At 40.2% G+C, this 20,809-nt stretch overlaps 2 protein-coding genes across 4 annotated transcripts in view; one reads left to right on the forward strand and one right to left on the reverse strand.

Moving 5' to 3' along the window:
• The window catches only part of NVL (nuclear VCP like), a 37,965-nt gene extending 31,034 nt beyond the window's left edge, over nucleotides 1-6,931 (forward strand). For 2 of the 3 annotated variants that reach the window (XM_014252851.2, XM_088052330.1), the window contains 3 exons: nucleotides 847-935; nucleotides 4,853-4,923; nucleotides 6,672-6,931. In XM_014252851.2, coding sequence (XP_014108326.2) covers nucleotides 847-935; nucleotides 4,853-4,923; nucleotides 6,672-6,716 — 205 coding nt within the window. In that variant the 3' untranslated portion in view covers nucleotides 6,717-6,931. The remainder of the gene's footprint in view (nucleotides 1-846; nucleotides 936-4,852; nucleotides 4,924-6,671) is intronic. The other variant, XM_014252853.2, reaches the window with a different exon arrangement.
• Nucleotides 6,932-12,006: 5,075 nt separating this feature from the next.
• On the reverse strand, nucleotides 12,007-17,326 carry DEGS1 (delta 4-desaturase, sphingolipid 1). The gene is made up of 3 exons (XM_005523302.3): nucleotides 17,166-17,326; nucleotides 15,636-16,378; nucleotides 12,007-13,474 (listed from the first exon to the last, which is right to left on the reverse strand). Exons 1-3 carry the CDS (start codon nucleotides 17,245-17,247, stop codon nucleotides 13,328-13,330), a joined length of 972 nt encoding a protein of 323 aa, XP_005523359.1. The 5' UTR covers nucleotides 17,248-17,326; the 3' UTR covers nucleotides 12,007-13,327.
• Between the last annotated feature and the right edge of the window lie 3,483 nt (nucleotides 17,327-20,809).

The following is a 20,809-nucleotide window of genomic DNA, read 5'->3' on the forward strand; positions in this document are numbered from 1 at the left end:
AATCCAGTGGGTTTTTTGTTCAGTGTGTGGGGGTTTTGGTTTGATGTTTTGTTGTGAGGTTTTTGTAGTTTTTTGGTTTGTGGTTTTGTTGTTTGGTTGTGGGTCTTTTGATGCTTGGGTTTATCTGTATTTTGAGTTTGGGGGTTTTGTGTGGGTGTGTGTGTACGCATGTGTGTTTGGGTTCTTGTAGTTTTGACGTCTTTGGTTTTGGTTTGTTTGGGTGTTTTATCTGGTTTGGTTTCATTTTTGATTTTTAAATACTTTATGTCTAGTACTCCCAAATGAAGCATGGGGAGTTAATTTTGAAATTTTTTTTGGTTCGATGGCTTTCACCAGCTGGAAGACATGTAAAAAGCTCCAGCTGTTCCAGTTCCAGGAAACTGGAAAGAAATACTTAAACTGATGTGACCATGTTTTGTGGATACTGTTATTTTAAGAGCATGTTAACTTTACTGTTGATGCAGCTTTGAGCAACTCCTTTTTGTAATGGTGAAGGATTTAATTTGAATCTTCCGTAAGATTTATAAAAAACAAGAAGTTATGTTCCTGAGAAGTGGCACAATATTAATCAATCCTTTGGCATTTTCAAAAATGCTGAATGGGGGTTTTACCTCTTTCCGTGTTTCTCATTAATTTGATCTTAATTTGTGGCTAAAATCTGAAGGCCATCACTCTTTAATGAAGGCTGCAGACTGCATAATCATCAGGCCTCTTTCTAGTGTTCTTAAGATGAAACTTTGAGACAGCACAACCAAATTTTAATGTAACTTTTAATGTCTTGTCTTTCTATATGCCATCAGCAAAACTGAAGTTTATCCCCAAATAACTTCTTGTTCGTATCCCTAGGGGGGCAGACCTTTCAGCTCTTGTGCGTGAGGCTTCCATCTGTGCCCTGAGACAGGAAATGGCCATGAAGAATACTCAAAGTAAGAAGGGTAAGAAAGCTTTAAAAATAAAATCTTAACTGAACAGTGACAATATAAATGGAATATAAAGTATTTAAAGTAGTTGAATACAAGCATAAGGCTGTGAAAGCTGTAGATCATTCACTGATTGACTTCTGACCCAAACAAAAATTAAGTCACATAAAGGGAGGTAGAGGAGGGTACAGGAAAAATGGTTACGCTAGAAGTCAGCCTAATTCTTATTTTTAAAGAATTGAAGGTTGCAACCTTACAAAAAAGTTTCTGTTGAATGGTTATGTAAACTGATTCTTTTCTAGACTAAATACCCCTTTGCCAATTTTCTCTGTCACTACCAAAGACTAATTATGCTGACATATTTGAAGGAGGGTTATAAACTGCACATTCCCTGATTTCCTACCTTTGGCACCCAGCTGTGTTGTGTAACTGAGCCACGTACATCCAGCACTGATGGAGTGGGAAAATTTCAGTGCCACTTTTGATCTTTGGTGCTTAACTCATCAGTGCCTCATACCAGGATTTTAACAGGGAGTTATAAATTGATTCAAGTGCAATCTCTGCCCTTTCATTATCTGTCTGAACTACTGATTTAAGTTATATTTTCCTGGGGATCTTTAAATTATGGATTAAAACTCTTATATAAAATGCCTGTTTGTTTAGATTTTTTCCCAGTAATTTTGTTTATTTTACCCTTAAGTCAAAATGCAAAGCTAAGATGGAATTGTGACCTTTCAGATTATGTCCTTGGAAAATAATGTAGGCTTTCATTATGCCCCTGATTTCTTAGAGCAACACTGGTATTTTAATGACTTTGAACGATTCTTTTTGATCTAGTACCTATCCAGTCTTGTCTGGTTTTTAGGAACAGTAGGTTACCAGAGCACAGTGTTTGTATTCCTTGTTCTGTTCAACTAGAGGAGGACAAAACCCCGAGCTATAAAAACCTTCCCTGTTGTATGACTTGGTTACCCATTTTGCTTGCTGTAGCTGGATAAAATTCTTGATCTGAGGCAGAAATATCTGAGTGTATCCTTACCATTTTTATAATTGTTCAGAAAACAGCAAGCTTTATTCAAAGCTGTTCATCCCTTGAATTCAGCCTTCACAGTTAGGATTGCAGCCTAAGCACTGACTATATGAATGTGTAGGCAGCCAGCAAGTCCATAATACATGTACAGCTTGATTTGCATGTTTATAGCAGCTGCTTGCTTGGGCTGTCCTTGGGTTTCCCAGATGTCAGCTCTGATTGGTATGAAATACCTGATTGGTACTGGTATACCTTTTCAGTATGAAAACATGTGAAGTGGTTTCTGATTTGAGACCCTGTTCATTTTTATCTTCAAGATAAGACTGGAGATTTTCTTCCTTCAGTGTTCAGCAGGACACGCTCAGCTGCCTCCCACACTCTGCTTGGCTGTGGATGGGTGCTGAGTGTCCTCCTCAGTCAGTCCTTTGGAATCAGGGCTGCTCCTTTCTGTTCTGGAGAAACTGTTGCAACTTGTTGTAATACCTGATATCTTCCCTCTGGAATAAATTCAGGGGTGGGGTTTTTTAACACTCAGCAGTGGTTTGCTTGAAGGTAGTTACAGAAAGTGAAATGGAAAGGTATCCTTTTTGTGATATTTCTTAGGAGAATTCAGAAATTCTACTGCCAACCTGAACAGGCCTAGGCAAGCTGATCATGTTAGTCACTGTGGTCTGAGAATTGCCAGAGACATAAGTTTGTAGGGGAAATTCCTAACAATTGGGCAGATTTCCACTTTTATGAAGTACTCCTGGATTTCCTCATCATTGGGCCAGCGCTGACTGCCCAGAAAGGTTCACTGTCATTTGCAAACTTGGGAGTTTCACTTCTGCCTCCCCTCTCCAAACCACTGAAGATGGTGCATAAAAGTGGTTTCTGCACCAGTGCCAGAGCGGGACCCACCCTACTGCAGCCGTTCTGCAGTTTCTCAGTCAAGTTCCTCAGAAACTCTGGAACACCATGTGCTCCTGGTAACTTCTTCCCACTGACATCTTAACCCACCTGTTTAGCTTAATCTTGTATATATCATTCAAACAGATCTAGTTACACAGAATGTACAGGGTATGAGAAATAATAGGAAAGATTCTTACTATTTCAGCTGCAGTGACAAATACAGACCTTCTAAACAATTACCCTTTTTGTACATTTTTATAGAAGATAGTCAGTGGCACCACATCACTGCAGTCTGTAAGGCTGATCCTAAGCAGAGAACCTATGAGACTTTTTCTTAGAGTAGTTAAGAGCAAGTGTGGTTTAACAAGTGAGAATAAAGTTTTGCATCTTTGCAGTTAAATCTGAAAAGCAAGATCTGGTCCTTATTTGATAGGAAAACCACCTATCCCTCACTCATCTATGTAAACAGGAAAAGACCAATTTGATATTTAGAGTTTTCAGTACCTTGTCTTATTTTTAAAAGATTGTACCTGCTGATATACTTCATTATTTTAATTTAACAATATAAATGGTTTTAAACAATAAAATATTTCTACCTTCTTATTCAGACTAAATGGTTTTGTCATCAGAAATTGAGGCAAAGTGTGTTAATGCAAATAGCAAAGGTCTAGATTACTCACAGCTACATTTTCTATGTGATCAAGCTTTGGGCGAGCTTTTATCACATAGTAAGCGTGAAGTAGTCTAACTTGCTTGCAATGAGAGGTCAGCTACCTAGCAGGAGATTTTCTCCCTCCCTATAGCATTGTCACAGTTTGATTAAAAATTACGTGCTTAAAAACAAAAGTGAAAACAAAATTAAATTCTAGTAGCTTCATTTTATTGTATTATGGAGTTTTAATGACTCAGTCTAAGAATAATCTATCTTCTGGGAAGGTTCCAAGTTGAACCTTTTCCTTACTGTAAATAGTATTTCCTTGGGGAAATAGGTTAAATTCCTGATATTTTAAACTTGCATCTTCAAATTTTCCAGGTATAACTTTATCTGGTAATAGCAATGTTGAACATGAGCTCCAGAGAAGCTGGAGAGAGATGAGATGAGATGAGAGCTGTGAGGTTGTATGTTTAGTTCAGTGAAATTTAACCTTCATCTTTAACACAGGTAATAACTGTAGGCTATTTGATCTTCTGCTTAATACCTTAGACAAAGTATATTTAAATTTTAATTTAGTATCTTCCATTTTCTATTTAGTCTTTTACTGTATCAGCAGATATTTTATTCAACTCGGACTCAAAATATATTAACGTTAAGAGTTCTTTCATATTGGCACATCCCATTTCACGTGGCAGAGGTGGAAATAAAAGCAATGATCATCCTAGTGAAAGAGATTTAAAAAATGCACCAAACAGGACTACAGTTTGTATTTCTTTCATATCTGATACCTGTGCATAGTGTTAGCTGGTAATTAATCTTTCTGTAGTGGCATCTTTAAGTCCAGCCAGATTAAACAAGGTACTTGCTTGTGACAGCAACAGAATCCATGACTTATCTGAGGTATGCTTATGTTTTAACATACTAAGAAAACCTGTTCAAAAGGTTATTATTAGGAATAATTACTGTGGATAGCTGCATTAAGGTCAAAAAGGCAATTTGCATAAACTTAAAGACAGGGAGTTGTAGCAGTGAAAGCTTTCATCACTTCTGGGTAACACCAGAGAAGGCAATGATATGAAGCCAATTATTTAGAAATTGAGTAGAATTGGAACTATAGCAAAATGTTTTCTAGGTACTTCTTAAATAATAGGGAAATTTAATATTGAATTTATGTTAAAAAAAAGCCCAGAACTAGAAGCAGCAGAATTTGAAGGATTCATTTCCAGAAAGGCTAAGGGAATTCAGTTATATATATATATATATATATATATGAATACTGCCTTGATATACATGCAACAGTCACTTGAGTGTCGCTTGTTTGCAATTTTAGTAATTTATTATGCTTTGTTCTTTAAGGAGAAATCAAGATTTCTCGTAAACACTTTGAAGAAGCTTTTAGGAAAGTGAAGTCTTCAGTGTCCAAACAGGTAAGATAATATTCAAGCTTGTAAGGCTCATTACTCTCTAGGGAAGGACACTCTTCTGATGCTTGAGACTGGTGGGAATGGTTAAGGTTGCAAGATACTTAGATGGATTTCAAACTGACACTACCTGTTTTCTGCATTAAACAAACCTGATGTTTGTGTTCAGGTCAAAAATTAAAGCCTCCTTTTTCAGCTGCAGATGATGCACAGTGTGTAGATGGCTTACCAAGATACCAAGGTTATTTTTTAGTGTGGTGCCTTGGACTTCACTCACATTCCCAGATTGATTATTAACCTGGCCCTAAGCTCTTAGGTCTGCTGAGTTTTCAGTTAGAAGCCAAGGCCTTTAGAGTGTACCACATCCTCCCCCATGATGATGACTCACAAAGATGTTCAGCCTTTTCTGTTGATGTGCAAGAGATGTAGATTTGAGATGGGACATAAAACACACTTAATGATCTTAGTTATTTCTTCTCACTCCTTTCATTATTTGGATTTGTCAAGGAAGTTTGTTGTAAATGTTTCCTTATGCCTTATTCCTTTTAATGACTGAAAGGAAAGCTGTTCAGTCATCTTAATTACTATAATTTTGAAGTTAATATATAGGAATTGCTATTATTGCAGAGCTTGTGTCTAGGTCTCCATGTGTTGCCAAGAACATACTGCAGCCAGAATACATTAACGTATTCACATGTAACACTAGCCAGAGAGAAGTTACTAAAGTATTTCGTTATTATTGTAGTTTGATGGTCAGTGACCTTTCATAAAATTTAAAGGTGATCTGTGGCTCCAAGAACTTTTAAAGATAATGCTGGTTGTTGTTTTCCCTTTGCTAATCACTAAGCAAACAGCCACAAAGATTTAAAACATCTCCTCTAACATAGCAATAACTGTTAAGTATTAGAACATATTCCTTCTGGTTAACCAAAAATGTTATTCTGCATTTCAAAGGCAACTTAAATATCATGTCTGAGAGTCCTATATTTCAGTTATATTCATTTGAAGACTTTTCAGTTAGGTATTTTGAAATATCTTTTGCAGTACAAGATACTTATCTCCCTTTCCCAGATGCTACTTCCTATCTGCTAGACAAATTCAGTCTGACAAAATCTCTACAGACCTTGCTACGAATACTGGAAATTTTTTTAAAAAGGTTAAAATAGTTGCATCTTGGTGATCTAGTGCACATTCTATCCCATACACATCTCTGGTTTAATTGGTTGACTGAAGATAAGCAAAAAAAATTCTTAAGGCTGTGGACAGACATCACCTTCTGAAACCAGTTATTTCAGTGGAAGTATTCTGTTCCTCAAAACTCATTTTGAGTGACCAGTGAAAAGGGTTAAGGAACAGTTAACTTAGATTAGCAAAGGATGATCTTGTCTGTTCATTGTGCAGAACTAGATGAGGGAGGAAAGTGTCAATTCAGCAGCTCCTGTGGTGAAGAGGGCAGTGCCTTCTCAGTGAAGCTGCCATCTAAACTAGCATGGCAACAGGAACTGTAAGTACTCTGCCTGAGGCCTCTGAACATTACACACCATGGCTGACTCTCCCTAGAGAACCTCATTTAGGAGCCAGGGTAGTGGGGGTTTGTCTTGTTTAGGTTTTTGTTTGTAAATGTTTTTAAATGCAGCTAGTGACTCATTGAGCTGGTTTGTTTCACTTGCTTAAATAATACACAAAGTCAGGTCTAAATATTGTGTGATTTACCACTGTCTGAGGTATTTTTCCTCTTCTCTTGGCACTGTTAGGATCAAATAATGTATGAAGAACTGCATCAGTCGCTATGCAGGTGATACATTTGGACAATTCCCAAAAGAGACTAACTCTACACTGGTGAAGAGTTCTGCAGTTCCTGTGCCTGTTTTCAAGAGGCAGGTTGGAAAGAAGCTGTACTAAATCCATCTCTCAATGTTTTAAACTGCACCTGAAAAAAAAAAAAATCACAACCTACTGCTCTAAAGCATCCTTAACCAGAATAAAAGATACAATACATGCTTCCTTCTTATAACCATTTACATTTTCTAAATTAATTCTCTTAGTGCTAAAATGCTAATACTATTCTGACCTATTTGGTGCCCTGAATCAGAAATCTCTGAGGCACAGGCTAACCCTTCCAAGTGTTTACACTGCTCAAATAGCTGTTTTCAACCATCACAGGAAAGTGCTGTGTTTTCCAGAACAAGGACACTGAAAGAAGCACGGGGAGAGGACAGAGCTGTGAAAGTAGGCTGGGCAAGTGCTGCACTGGATGTTATCACACCATTAATCATGCATTTCCCGAGTACAGTGACACATGATTGTGCCAGCACAGGTCCTCAGAGCTGCTAACAGCTTCATTCCACCTTACCAAAATAAACCACCCACAGATGGCAAGTTGGGAGGGTTACCTAGTAGAGAGTAAAGTTTGGAAACTGGAGAAGTGCTATGATACTATGATTCAACCTAGGAAACATTTGAATTAAGACGTACTTAACAAGTTGGTTCTTAATTATTTTTCTTAAACAGGTAAATTTTCAAAATCAGGCAGTATCCAAGTTAAGACAAAACACTGAAAAGTGACAGATTACAAAACCTACAAGCCTTCAGGGAAAAACCCCAATGAAGTAGTTTTTATAAGCAACATCTAATCTGTAAGCATCCCCCCACTACTTATTTAAACACTTGAGAGAGATCATTTAATCTCCTACTTGAATTAATTTAAACAAATACCCTGAACAACAGATCTGACTTGAAGACTGACCTTGACAGAGAATAGTACATCTTAAATTCTTCTCAGAATGGCCAGCTAACAAGAAGTCTTGCTGCACCTTTTTACCCTAAGGTAGATGTTGAAGATTAGCACACGTAACTTACCACCACAGACTTGCATTTTAAAAATACTGGGGCTCATGGCAGTTTGTTCTTACCACTGAGATTTTTGCTCAACATGGGATGACATTCCCTCCCTTTCCTAGGGAAGCTAGAGCCTCAGTGACTCAAATTCTGACTCATAAGACTAACAAATTAAGTCCCTGTATATAAAGCAGATGATGATGTGCCTGCTTTTAATTGTAAATCAAGCTTGAAGCTTCAGCTATGATTCCCAGAAATTCAAGATGAAGCATCATCATTTTCAATCAATACCAGCTTGGAAGGAAACCTCAGCGATCACGTGGTTCAACCTTTCTTGGCAAAAAGCGCAGTGTAGACATGATGGCCCAGCACCCTGTCCAGGTAAATCTTACAAGTGTCTGACAGTGGGGAATCCACCACTTCCCTGGGGAGATTTTTCACAATGAGAACAGTCAACTAGTGGAGTAGTTTTCCTAATTTCCAATTGGAATCATCCCTTACCCCTCATCTTTTCCATGTCACTCTTGTAAAAAGGGAATCTCCCTTCATCTTCTTTGTAACCACCCCTGGAACATGGTGTTAAGTTCTCTCCCTAAGCTGTATTTTCGCTCAGTCTCAGCTCATAACACTACAACAGTATAATAACAATAATAATAATGATGATACACTCAATTCACTTGAGTGGCTGAGTGGACCAATGAAAAGAGTAAGTGATTTCTCCTTTATGGATATACAGAGAAGATTCCTGCTACCATACTTGAGGATAGCTGCAGATGATGAGCTTAGGCAGGAGGGGAGGCCTCAAGCCCTAGCATATCCACCTAGGAATTTTCCTTTCCTTTTATGATGATATTCATGTGTATGTATGGATCAAGAAAGCAAAGTAGGACTTGCAAGGCAGAGGAAATGCGATCAGGAAGTAGCAATGGCACTACAGTCTTATCAAGAGTGCCAGCACAAAACATGTTTATTATTTGAGGTGTCTCATGATCATTCTTCATAACAGGTAATAAAGGAAGAGAAAGCGGGGTACAGGAGGGTTTGAATGTACCAGAAAATCTGAAGTTAAGGTGAAAGGCAGAAAGAGCCAGATGAGTCTAGTGTCCATATCCTGTCTGCTCACTTTGTCTGGGCTCCACATGCAGCAAGGAGCAGGCATGCCTGCTCACATGTGAGTGTTGCACCCACACTGCTCCTTGTGGGAAGTTCTGCTTAGGCTGTAGTATGTATCACTAAATAAACTATGATCCTTTGTACACAGAAGATGGGAACTGCTTTAAGGAATGAGCCTTTTCACCCAATAGAGACAAATATTTTTTTCTGCATATACAGCTACCACTCCTCGTAGCAGACATGCCTCGAGGTTTTGCCTCCAGTCATCTTCTTTCTGTTGTGACAAGATCAAGAAATTGTTCGTCATGCCATTCTCCTCTCCCTTTTCCTGAGGCTAACAACATATTGAAACCACAAGAATGATCTTGTCCCAGAGTATAGCAGATACTAACTTCAGCATGGATAGGGGGCAGAGGCAGTGCTGAGAACTGTCAAAAAGAGAAAAGAAAAATGCTGTCTTCATTCTTGGCTCAATAGGAATTTTTTTTCCACATCTTTGTTGTGGCTAAAGGCTTGTATCCCACTTCAGGTTTGATTGTGAAATAGAGGATTTGCTAGAGGAAAGATAGTTGCATGGAGTTGCAGGTTGCTGTGTAAAGGCAGATCCACATGATTCAGACACACCTATTTATCACATTGTTTTCCTAGGACCTTGCAAAAGCAATGTTGGCAGACCCAGAAGTGGCTCCTGTGCCTTGCAATGTGCAAGCTAAACAGCAGAACTTGCTTTGCTGCAAGTCTTTTGAGACTTACAAATTACAGAGGAGTACAGTTTCCAAAAGCTGTGCCAAACTACTTACACAAGGTTGCTGCTTCAAAGTCACTTTCCTCCTCTTAGTCCAGCAGGAGTAGGGCAGCCTGCAGTGTGTAGCATTGATGTTATCACCTGTTGAACCTCATCATTAAATAAGGAATTAACTGCTTTGGCTGCTACGGTATGCCACTTCATCTGATGGAAGAAATAAATGTCATGGAGGCAGAGGTGAGCCACTGACCTCAGCCTCTGACAGTGGCCACTTACCATGAACAGCTCCACAACTCAATACCCAGAGACCTTTGTCTTATGTGTTCACTTAACGAGCTCACCAGAACAGTTCCGAGACATGCAACTGGAAGTCTCAACTGACCTCTGGTTCCAGGGAGGAAGCCCTGCCCTGGGTCTGAAACATGGAGCTCTACAACCAGACAGATGCATCCACTTAGCACATTAATGTTGGGAAGCAGACAGGTTCAACAGCAAATCGGGAATGCCAGAGGCAAGGGTTGTTCTGAAGGAGGAGCATACCCACGCCTGTCCTGTGAGAAAACTAATGCCTAGTACAATCAGATTCCAGGATGCATTACTTACTCTGCTTAAGGAGCTCCAGATAATTGGGGGCAGGGAGTGTTAAAAGCCATGAAAGGAAATTTATTCTGAAAACTGCAGGTTATTCTAAAAGCAATGAGGGGGATTCAGAGCTCTGCACAATTCCACTGCAACTAAAATACTTGGGTGATAGTTAAAATTCCTGACTGATTTCACATAAAGATGTTTTACAAACTGACAAACTGAAAGCAACAAACCCTAATAAACATGTAGAAACACCAAAGTTAACTCATTCCATCTGAATAGATTTAGAAAAACAATTGGGTTAACTGTCAGGGTTCATAATGCTCTTTAGGTTTAGTTTGTTCTTCACCAGTAAGTCAAAGCTCCCTCCAACTTTCAGATAAAATGTTTCAAAAATTATAATTAACCCCTTCCTGCCAGATACGTTTTCACTGTATTAATGAAAACTATTTAGTTCCTTAAAACAGTAACTTAATGGTTCATATGTGTTTTTTTAAAAAAAAGTTAATGTTTCATATTTCTATGTCACATGCCTTTGGAGCAGACATCAATGCTTTCTCCAGTCATACTTAAATTCATTTTGATTTAGAATATATCAAGTCAAGTAGGGCCAGCTGGTGTTACTTTTACCACGGGTTCAGAAATGCTTCTAACTTTTTTAGGGATGAAACTATGCTGAGTACCTTTCAAATGATCTGCTTTTATCAGTTCTTATTATTTATGCTAGCTGCTAAAGCTTTTTATGTATTGCATAAGAATTATATGCCTAAAAAGGGTTGCTACCAATACTTGGAAGAATCAGACCATTGTTTAGATCCAAACAAATCTCACTGGCTCCGATTAACCTAATACAGCAAATTGTTTTCCAACAGGTAGCCAGGAGCAGTGTTTCAGAAAGATTATGGCAAGCAAAGATATCTCCCCCAGAATTTCCCACTATTCAGTAGCTCTTGAAGTGAAAATAACATATTTATAATTAGAGTTGGAAGGGAAAATGATAGTCAGAACACCTTACAGCAACACTTGCAATTCTAGACAAGAAAGATGGCAACTTCAGCCCTGTTTAAAAGCAGGAATTCCATTAGGTAGGTAGCTAACTATGATACATAGTATAGTAGGTATAAAATTTTTACTCTGAAGTCTGCTTATATTCATGTGGGATAACTGAGTATCTTAACTTTAGCTCTTAGCCATAAAACTTTGTAGACACTTTCCATCCTTCATCCAGCTGTGATAAATCATCAACACCAAAGATAATTTAAGAAACAGAGTGATATTAAGTGGCTCAAAAAGAATCTGGTTTGCAACTTCTCGAGCCTTTACAAGTATTTCAATCCAAGTTAGTTTTCCTCTGAGTAGGGAGGAAAGGGAGTTAGTTATTCTTTACAGGTCATCTATATCACCACATAATAGAAAAATCTCAAATCTGCTTTAGAAATACCAAATTTCTCTTAAGTCCTTCAGTATAAGAGGACCAATCAAAAATTCATCCAATATTACTTTAATCTTTGCTTTTTAATTACATGTAAAAATACTGGACAAAGTCTATTTTGACATTATCCTTCACCCTGAGCAACACACTGGCTATCTTGCAGGTTATGAGCATAATGAAGTCACTCTGTAGATGGCTGGCAGACTTTCATACCACTTCTGTTGCTTAGCCAAGATAAGGGCCCACACTTAAAACACGCATTAAAACAGCACCACAGTCGAGACCGAGTTAAGATGTACCAGTACAATCTTTTCAGGCACTCACTTTTTCAAAACAAATAACAAACACCCCCAAAAACCACGCCAAAATACAGGTGTTGAAGGCATGTGAAATTTAGTTACAGCAGCTGCAACTGCCACCTTCCTCAGCTTCCATCTTTCAGATTAATGAAGAACATACTACAGAGCCACCATTTGAGATTTAAGGGTGAGTTATAGCCAGTTTTGACTGCATAAAGCCATCAATAATGCATTAGAGGGTACAAGGCAAATATAATGTGCTGAGGTATGGAAAGGTTTTTTACTGTCCAGCAAGTCTACCTGTTCCCAATGAAAAATTTCCTAAGCAGGAAGTTTGATATCACCACCTCTCACCACATTTTAATATGTAAGAAAGACAAGTATTTATGGAAGGTACTGTAGGTTTAGGGAGGAAAAAAATATTATTTAACAACCTTTCTATGTACACAAATGACTGATCTGCTAATAGGTAGCATTGTCAGTGGTTGTAGCTAGACTTGTTTGCCAGAATAGTATCTGTTTCAATCCATTCAATTTTCCATAAAAGCCAAATTTCCAAATAAGTGTAAATATTTATATTTGAAACCATAGTAACATGGTATTAATTTTTCTTTGAAAGATCAGAAAACCCCCAAACTCTGTAACAAGATTTTTCCAACATGAAACCCCACATCAGGTATATTAAGTTACCTAAATGCCACCTGCTCACACTACATGCCAACAGAAGCAGCTCAGGCAGTAGGTGGGACCCTTGGAGTTGGCAATACCCCCTTTTTTCTTTTTACAAAGAAATCATAAAAGCCATCTCAAAGATACCAGTTTCATTCTGACAGATTGCTCCATTAAGGTACTCGTGGTAGAAAAGGTGGAGCTTTAAAGCATTGCTTCAAATGACACATATTTAAACAAAAGCAGACTGAACATTTCTGTGCAAATTTAGTTCTTCCAACCATCAGTTCAAAAACATTTTCAACAGAATGTTTAAGTTAACAAATCATGTTAGTTTAGAATTAACAGTAAGTACAGCATTTTGAAACTAGTCATCTAAATAGCATGTTGAGGGCAGTATACTACATTGAGAACTTTTAAACTGTTATGAGTCAGACAAACATTTTATATAGATTTAACACCTACCAAAGTAAATTCTGTAACAAAGTGATTTTGCATTATGCATATAACACTGATCCTTAGGCAAACAGAGACACATTAAACCAACAAATCTGAGGACTGTGAGGAATGTTATGGCTGGTAGGAGTCTGCTATAAAATCCTTAAGGATGCATTGCTATGTTGCTATACATCTTAATTCAGGACACATGTGAACAGCTTTAGCAGGAAACCTTTATACCAGCCACTTTAAAGCAAGCAGACATTTCAAAGTTTTTTGGTTGCCAGAAGTTTAATCTTGCTTCACTTCACCCTTTAATTGCCTTTTCATGCGTGAATATGGGCTGATTGTGTCATCCATCACGAAGTCATACAGTACTTTTATCCAAGAGTTATACTGGGGCAGGTTGTCATAGTATTCAGCTGCTATTTTCTTCACCTGAAGGAGAGATACGAGGTTTATTTACTGGTTATATAAGCATCAGTTGTGACCACGTTACAACCCTCAGTGTGTAACCCACTGATGTGTAACAACACAGGAAGTGTAATTCCAGAAGTTACATCCTACAGGAAAGGCTACTCGTGCCACAAAGTGAACGCTCCTTGAAGGAAAATGCAGTTCCCAAGTTATGAAGTAAATTTCCTGTGAAGTTCTTGGAGCTGGCCAGAACAAACTCTGCTAACTCTCTTAAGTCCCTTCACCATGCTACCTACCTACAGGATGATGGAGCTCACCAAGCAAGTGGTTTGGTAGCTGTTGGAAGTGTGACTCAGTTCAGTGCTGACTCCTAGATATACAAGTAACAGTAAAAAGGATGCTTTTAAGTTCTAGGAAGAGCTGTTTAACACAGCTATTTTTACATCTAGTTTCAAATCTCAGTACTCAGAAGAGGCATTTTATTTCTGAAGAATATTTTGTTTCTGAAGACAGACTTCAAAGAATGAATATAAACTGCTTCCAAAGACTGTTCTCAGTTACACATGTTAACTAGACCACTGTTTAGACTGAGAGCAGCAGGTTCAGCTAGGTGCCTGTACTGCTATTTAGGGTCAACCACTTAAAGCCTTAAAAACATGAACAGAACAAAAAGGATTTTTCACAAAATTCCACTGCTTTAGTCCAAAGAATAATCTCAATCTGTATAAGCAACAAACAAACCCAAGGTATTTACATGGCTGGTTTGAAGGCAAAGCTTGTTTTGACCCATCATCACACCTAGTGCACCTAGGAAATGTACTTTTACTCAACAGTAATAACTCTCAGCTCAACAGTGCTGAGGAATCAAGTGTTCAGTACTTGATTACTAGTACACAGCACAGCAGAGTCCAATCCAATCAAATTAGCTGCACTGTTCCAGAAGAAGGCTTTGTTTTCTTATCAGAGCTGTGGATTACAAATCCTGCAGCAGAACTGGGTATCTACCCCTAGAATTAAGTACCTGGAAAAATTCATGCCCTACTTAAAGTACCTGTCCAAGGAGTGAAATGCTGGTTCACAGCACAGACCCAAGTATCAAAGGTGAGTTAAAGTAACTTTTGCAGCATGTGAAAGATTTAAATCTATGAATAAAAGCAACCATCCATCTTTATAAACAAAGGTAAAAAAAGAAACACACAAAGCCTCAACAAACCAATTGCATGATCTACCTGCCCTGCTAGAAGTGCTGGCATAGTTATTTCAGCTGCAGTTCCACCACTGACAACAGAAATACCAATCAAGTTTAGACTTCACCAGAGGGATGATCTTACAAGGTCGCGGTATTGCCAAATGCAATAACAAAGCTGAAGACCAACACCACAGCTGCTGTCAAATTGCAAATTTAGTGTCTGATGAAAAACTGAAGATTCAGATTTAACCCTGAAGTCTGTGTTCCCATGCTTCAATTTGGAAACACGGATACAGTGAGAAAGTAGCTCTGCCTGTAAGAAGCAGAGCTTGAAGCGAGAAGAAATGTCACCTCTGCTACTCAAGCAGGCATGACAGGTCTAAGTCCTGGCTTAGAACTCTTAACTCTGCCTGTCCCATACTGCCAATGTACAGCTGATACTTAATTTGGGTTCAAAGGCTCTTGATAGAGGAAACTGAAGTGCTTCGGACTAGAGAAGTTATTAAACATCAACAGCTCAACAAACATTAACAGTACCTCAAACCCTCTCTTTTCCCCCACCAGAGGATGTCCCTGATAGAAGAGACTGAAGGATAAGCACACATTACAATACTGTCCTTAACATTTCAGTGACAGAGATAACAGATCTCCAGAGTTATCTGCAACCCCTTAACTAGTTTTTTGCATACTTACAAACAAGAATTCAGAAGACAGGTTGTAATTACAGAAAGCTAAAGTTAGTGCAAAACATAAGACATGCATTCCCTCCCCTCAACTTTTATGGAAGAGGACTGAGTAGCAACAAACTAGAAGCTTGTTCAGGATACCACTAAAATGCTATATAATTACCTCCTTTATTACTCAGCTTATACTGTGGGGTTATTTTTGTTTTTAATCTCCCAACTTCCATTCTTCTGTCAGTGTTCTACCTTATTTTCATGTTAAAGTAGGCCTTAATTTAAGAAAAAGTAATAACCTTAGAAGTTAACTTACCAGTGGAAGGCTCTTGCCAGGAATATTGGGGAAGTCATGATGTTCATTGTGATAGCCAACATTAAAAGTAAGCAAATTAAGTGGACCATAGTAGGAATAGGTTTCATGTCCTTTTAAAAACATGTAATGTTCAGCTATAAAGTGTCCTGAAATTGGGTGCAACCCAAGACCAAGTACTGAACCAGCAAGCATGTAAAAAATGGATTTGACTCCCCATAAATAATATATTGCCACATCAAAGACAAGCTGAGCCAATAAATTGATTACTTCAAGTCGAGTAATTGGTTTAGGATTTATGCAGAGAGGTCTAATGGCATAGAAAAAAGGCTGAAGAACAATCCATATGAACTTCCTAAAACGGGTGCAAAAGAACCAGCCTTCAAAGTTGGTAGGAATATCCACATCGATGCCGTCACCGCCTAAGTAACGATGATGATCCATGTGGTATCTCTTGAAGGATATGGAGTAGGGGAGACCAAGAGGGAGGTTGGCAAATATTCCAAACCATCGATTCCACATGGCTTTGCTGTTGCCAAAGGCACTGTTGTGGGAAATCTCATGAATAGCCAGAGTCATGGAGTGGCTAATACAGCTTCCAAAAACATAAGCCCAGAAGACCACCCATTTCCAATCCAAGTCTTTAACCAGATAGAATGCAGTCAACTGTGCCAAAACCATCAGCACAACCACCCAGATCAGGTTGTAGTCTGGCTTCATCAATGCTTTTATTTCTGGATGTTTAGCTAGATGGAAAAAATTAAATGAAAAAGGAGTTATTTCAAAGCTCTCCTCACAGCCACCTATCCCAATTACGTGACAGTTTTTTCTTCCCTTTGTCCCAGTTAGGAGTTGTCAGCAACGGTAATGAAAGCGCTTGACCTTTCCACTTGTGATATTTACTGCTCTAATGAATCATTTGGAATCAAGTAATTTTAGCACTTTTAGGTTGCTCAGCAACTAGACACGTACATGGCAAGCAGCAGTACCACATCCAGCCTCCTCAGGAAGGAAATGGCTCTGAGCCGACAACCCACCCGTAATTCAGAAAGGCTCATGAAGGCTCAGCCCCGATTTTAGCGCCGCACTCGACGCCGCTATTCGCCACCCCCGGCCGCGGGTGCCGCGGTCACCTCTGCTCACAGCGGCCCCAGACACCGCCTTATCGCCCTTCCGCTGGCAGGGCGCGGGCGGGCAGCGGCCCGGGGCCGCCGGGGAACCCAGGCTGCTGTTCCGCCGCTCGGGATGGCAGCTCGGGCCCCCGCCGCCCCGCGCCCCGGGCTCGCCCCCCGCGGGCGCCCGCCCCCCCCTTTCCCCGCTCCTTCCCTTCCCCTCCCCCGCCAGCGCCGCCAAGGCGGCGGCTCCCGCCTCCACGTATGCGGGCCCGGCCCGACTGCGGCCGCCCCGGCGGGAGGCTCTGGGGGGCCCCGCCGCCCCCCGGCAAGGACGGCCATCTTGCGGGGTGTCCGTGCGCCTCCCGCCCGCGCCGCCACGCAGCTGGCAAAAAAAAGCGGCGGCGCCGCGGCTCCTCACCTAGGATCTCCTTGCGGCGGTCGGCGTGCGGCTGGTCCGTGTAGACCCACTCGAAATCCTCTCTAGCCACAGTATTCCCCATGGCGGCAGCGCGAAACGCCCTACCCGACAGCCCGTCCGCTACGCGGACCCCCCGGTACCGCACTTTATAGCGCGGCGGGGGCGGCCCGGGGCCACGCCCCCGCCCCCCCCCCGCCGCCCATTGGCCACTGCCTATTGGCTGCCGCCGGCTGCCGGGCGCGCTCCCGCGGCGGCGGCGCCCCCTGGCGGCGGGCTTGAGGGGCTCGCGGAGCGGGAAGGAGGCGCCCTCAGAGCGGGGCCCGCGGGGCCGCCCGCAGCAGCCGCGATCCGCCGCCCTAAACCCGCGCTCCCGTGGGCCGGTCCCGGCCTGACCCCGTGCTTACAGATACCCTGCAAATTTACAACTGCAAATGCCTGCACCAAAGTCTCCGTTTCCTTCCCTTTTTGTAGTAAGAACTTCTTTGACAAACTCCTCTGGAAGAACTAACCTCCATTTAATCTGTCACTACATGTATTTGTCATAAAACACTGTGCTGGCAGTTCAGCGAGAAAGACTACCCTATGTAGAAGTTGATCTACTGCTTCCTTGGAATTTCGGTTGTCTACTCATAATAATCTAAATCAGTAGATCAAAAATCCACTCAAATTAATCTAAATCAGCAGTAGTGATAAAACCAATGGAGGCTATTATCACAAAGTAAATTATACCTTATCTCTTCATGGAGTATTGGTATCTCAAGGTTTATGATTCATCACTTAAAATTTATTAATAATAATGAGTACAAAAGGCTTACGCCTGCAAGCTGCTGGAAGTCCCACGTGCAACAGGGCTATTGGAGGGGAAATTCAATCCTTGGAAATGTTTGCAATGTGAAGTGGTGGACAAAGCACAGGATCCATAAAACAAAACACTTTTGTGAATAGTTTGGTTTGCATACATTTTTGTTAGTGCATGTTTAGGGTGGGATTTAGAAATGAAAAATGTAGCAAGGAGGAGAGACATGGAAAAGGCTTTGCTCAGCCTTTCCCTCCTTAGTCACAGAATCTGAATTGTGCAGACTGTGAAGACTGGTGCAGCACAAGAGGCAACGCAGATGTCTAGATTTAATCGAGGCACTGTGACCTTGCCAGGTTTACTTTTTGGTTAGTGACCGTTTCACAATAAACCTGGAAGCTTTGGGGTTGCCAGTGCTGCAGCTGACTGCAGAATTGCCAGGGTCACAAGCGTTTCATTCAGCTGCACTCCAAAAACCACATGTAACATTTCTGACAGTATTCCCTTCTGGTTGGAGTTCAAATATTAGCACTGCTATCCATCATTGTGCTAAACACCTCCTCATCCATGGGAAGGATCCTGCCAAAAGAAGGAGTGTAGCAGTGGATGACAGGAGCACTGGAGAAGTGACAGCACATTAGTTCAGTACACAGAGGCAGGTTTACAGCACTACTAACATACGTAGGTTTGTAAAAGGTCAAGAACTTCAAAAGGGCAATTAAACAGAAGATCCCTGGTTTATAAACTAAACATTCTAGAGCAGTTAAACAAGGTTTAAACAACTTTTAAAAAAAAAAAAAAATAGATAGGAAAGTTTTGAACAATTTAATTGCCTGAGTGTACTGGAGAACAAAGTGCCCTTTGTATTTAATCACTGCCTTTAATCAGTCTGGTTTAAGCAGTCTGTGTAACAAATCCAGATTCATTAGGTCTTCAGCAAGCCAACAGTTTTTCTATCTGACATTTTCCATTCCAGACACAGTGAGATCCAGTACCTACTGTGTCTTCAGCTGGGGCAAAGCTTGGACAAAAATCCTGGAATGTTCCCTTACATGTACAAACCAAAGCCAGGAGTGCATCCTTAGAACACAGAAGGTGAGATCCAGGAAAGAGAACTGCAAGAGTGGAGAGCTCATGGACAAAGTACAGTGGCTGGGCCACGTACAGGGCAAAGTAGCACAGAAATCCAACTGGAGTCAAACAGTAGTTCACAACTAACAGACATGTTGCTGTAAAATAGTCCTAACTGAATTTACTTATTCATGACATAACAATCTATCACTATAATTTGCTGGTTACCCTTTTAAAACCATCAGGAACACCAAGGAATCCTGTGCTGAGACACCTTCCACTATATCCTACATCATCCTATTTTCAAGTGGCTCTTAATGTTGAAAATTCCTTTGGCAATCCTAGTGCTCCCCACAATTCACTGTTAGAAGATCTGAGTAAGAGCAACTAAGTTTCTGTTCAATTCTGTCTTACCTTTTACATTAAGAAGTTACATGCAAGCATCCTTTGTAGCATTAATAAATTTGGTGATTAACATGCAATGCTGAGCATCAGGAACTGACAAAGTTCCATTTGCTTCCATCTGTTCTTTAATCTGTGAAATTTATCTTGTTAAGCAGGTAGTCTTTTTTCCTTCAGCACTTCTGTTACACCCATTAGCCCAGGTTTGGAGGGTCCTTACATACTGTAGTTACACAGATGCTGTTCAATTTGGGAAGCAAGACCTTGTTGCAAACAGCTTTTCCCCTCAAAAATGTACCACTATGGTATCTTTTGATCTCATTTTCACCATGGTCACTAGGTACACAAATTTGTAAAAAAAATCCCCAACCTTACTATGAAACAAAAAGCAGTTCCTAAGCAAGTGCTATTTTTAGAAAAGCAGTAAAGCCGACCTCAGTAGTTTCAAGTTATTTTAAGAAACTAAATATAAGACACTTAAAATTGCTCTCCTTGTCAGCTCTGATCTTTCTTTCAGTTTCAGCCCTTGACACAAGTACTAAAACTGAAGAGTGGCTGCAAATTAATCAATTTTTCATGTAATTTTTCAACTTACATGTCAGTCTCACTGGTTTAAGGCTCTCCCTTGAACAGATGATACAATCACTAATCACTTCCAACACTACTTCAAGGCTGATACACCAACTCACATAAATGTGCACAAGCACTGAGCGTGAAAAGAGATTTAGTTTTACTTCAGGTGATTCATCAGCTTGTTCATATATTTCAAATGAATCCTTTTTATTTAACAAGGGACAATATGGTGTCACAAATTAATGTTCCAGCTATTTTGTCCAATTACTTCATTCTGTTTTTCCCACGTGTATATTTTTCTGGCGTACATTCCAGCCAACAGCCATCAGACTCTTCCCTCTCTAGGATGTGAAATAGAAGACACTGCTGTATCTTCATCATGGAATTTCTGAGCTGCCTTGTAACCATCCCCTCTACCCCTTAAGTTTCATGGGCCTCATTCCATTTCACTATCAGCACACGGAGGAGCAGGATGCACCTGCAATCCTGGAGCATGTGATACTTCCTTGAGCTGAAGGTTCCAAGTTGGAACTGTTCCCAGAGAACGTCTCCCGTAACAACTGGCTGTTGTTTTCCAACTCAGTTTATGGACACACAGAGATTCCCCAGCACATCCAGAAATGCTACTGTGGGGTAACCTGAAACAATCTGTATGCTGGGATGGTGGGGAAGGGGAAATTGTCTGCATATTCTAGAAATTAATAAAGAAACTAAAGTGAAAAATATTCAAAATGTATGAATAAACCTTTTCAGTAAATGCAATTTAAAAGTTTATACTTGTTTGGAAGTATTTAACCACAAG

The sequence above is a fragment of the Pseudopodoces humilis genome, chromosome 3 (assembly GCF_049639895.1).
Source record: "Pseudopodoces humilis isolate 2021_Gansu_Grassland_sample_001 chromosome 3, ASM4963989v1, whole genome shotgun sequence".
NCBI lineage: Eukaryota > Metazoa > Chordata > Aves > Passeriformes > Paridae > Pseudopodoces > Pseudopodoces humilis.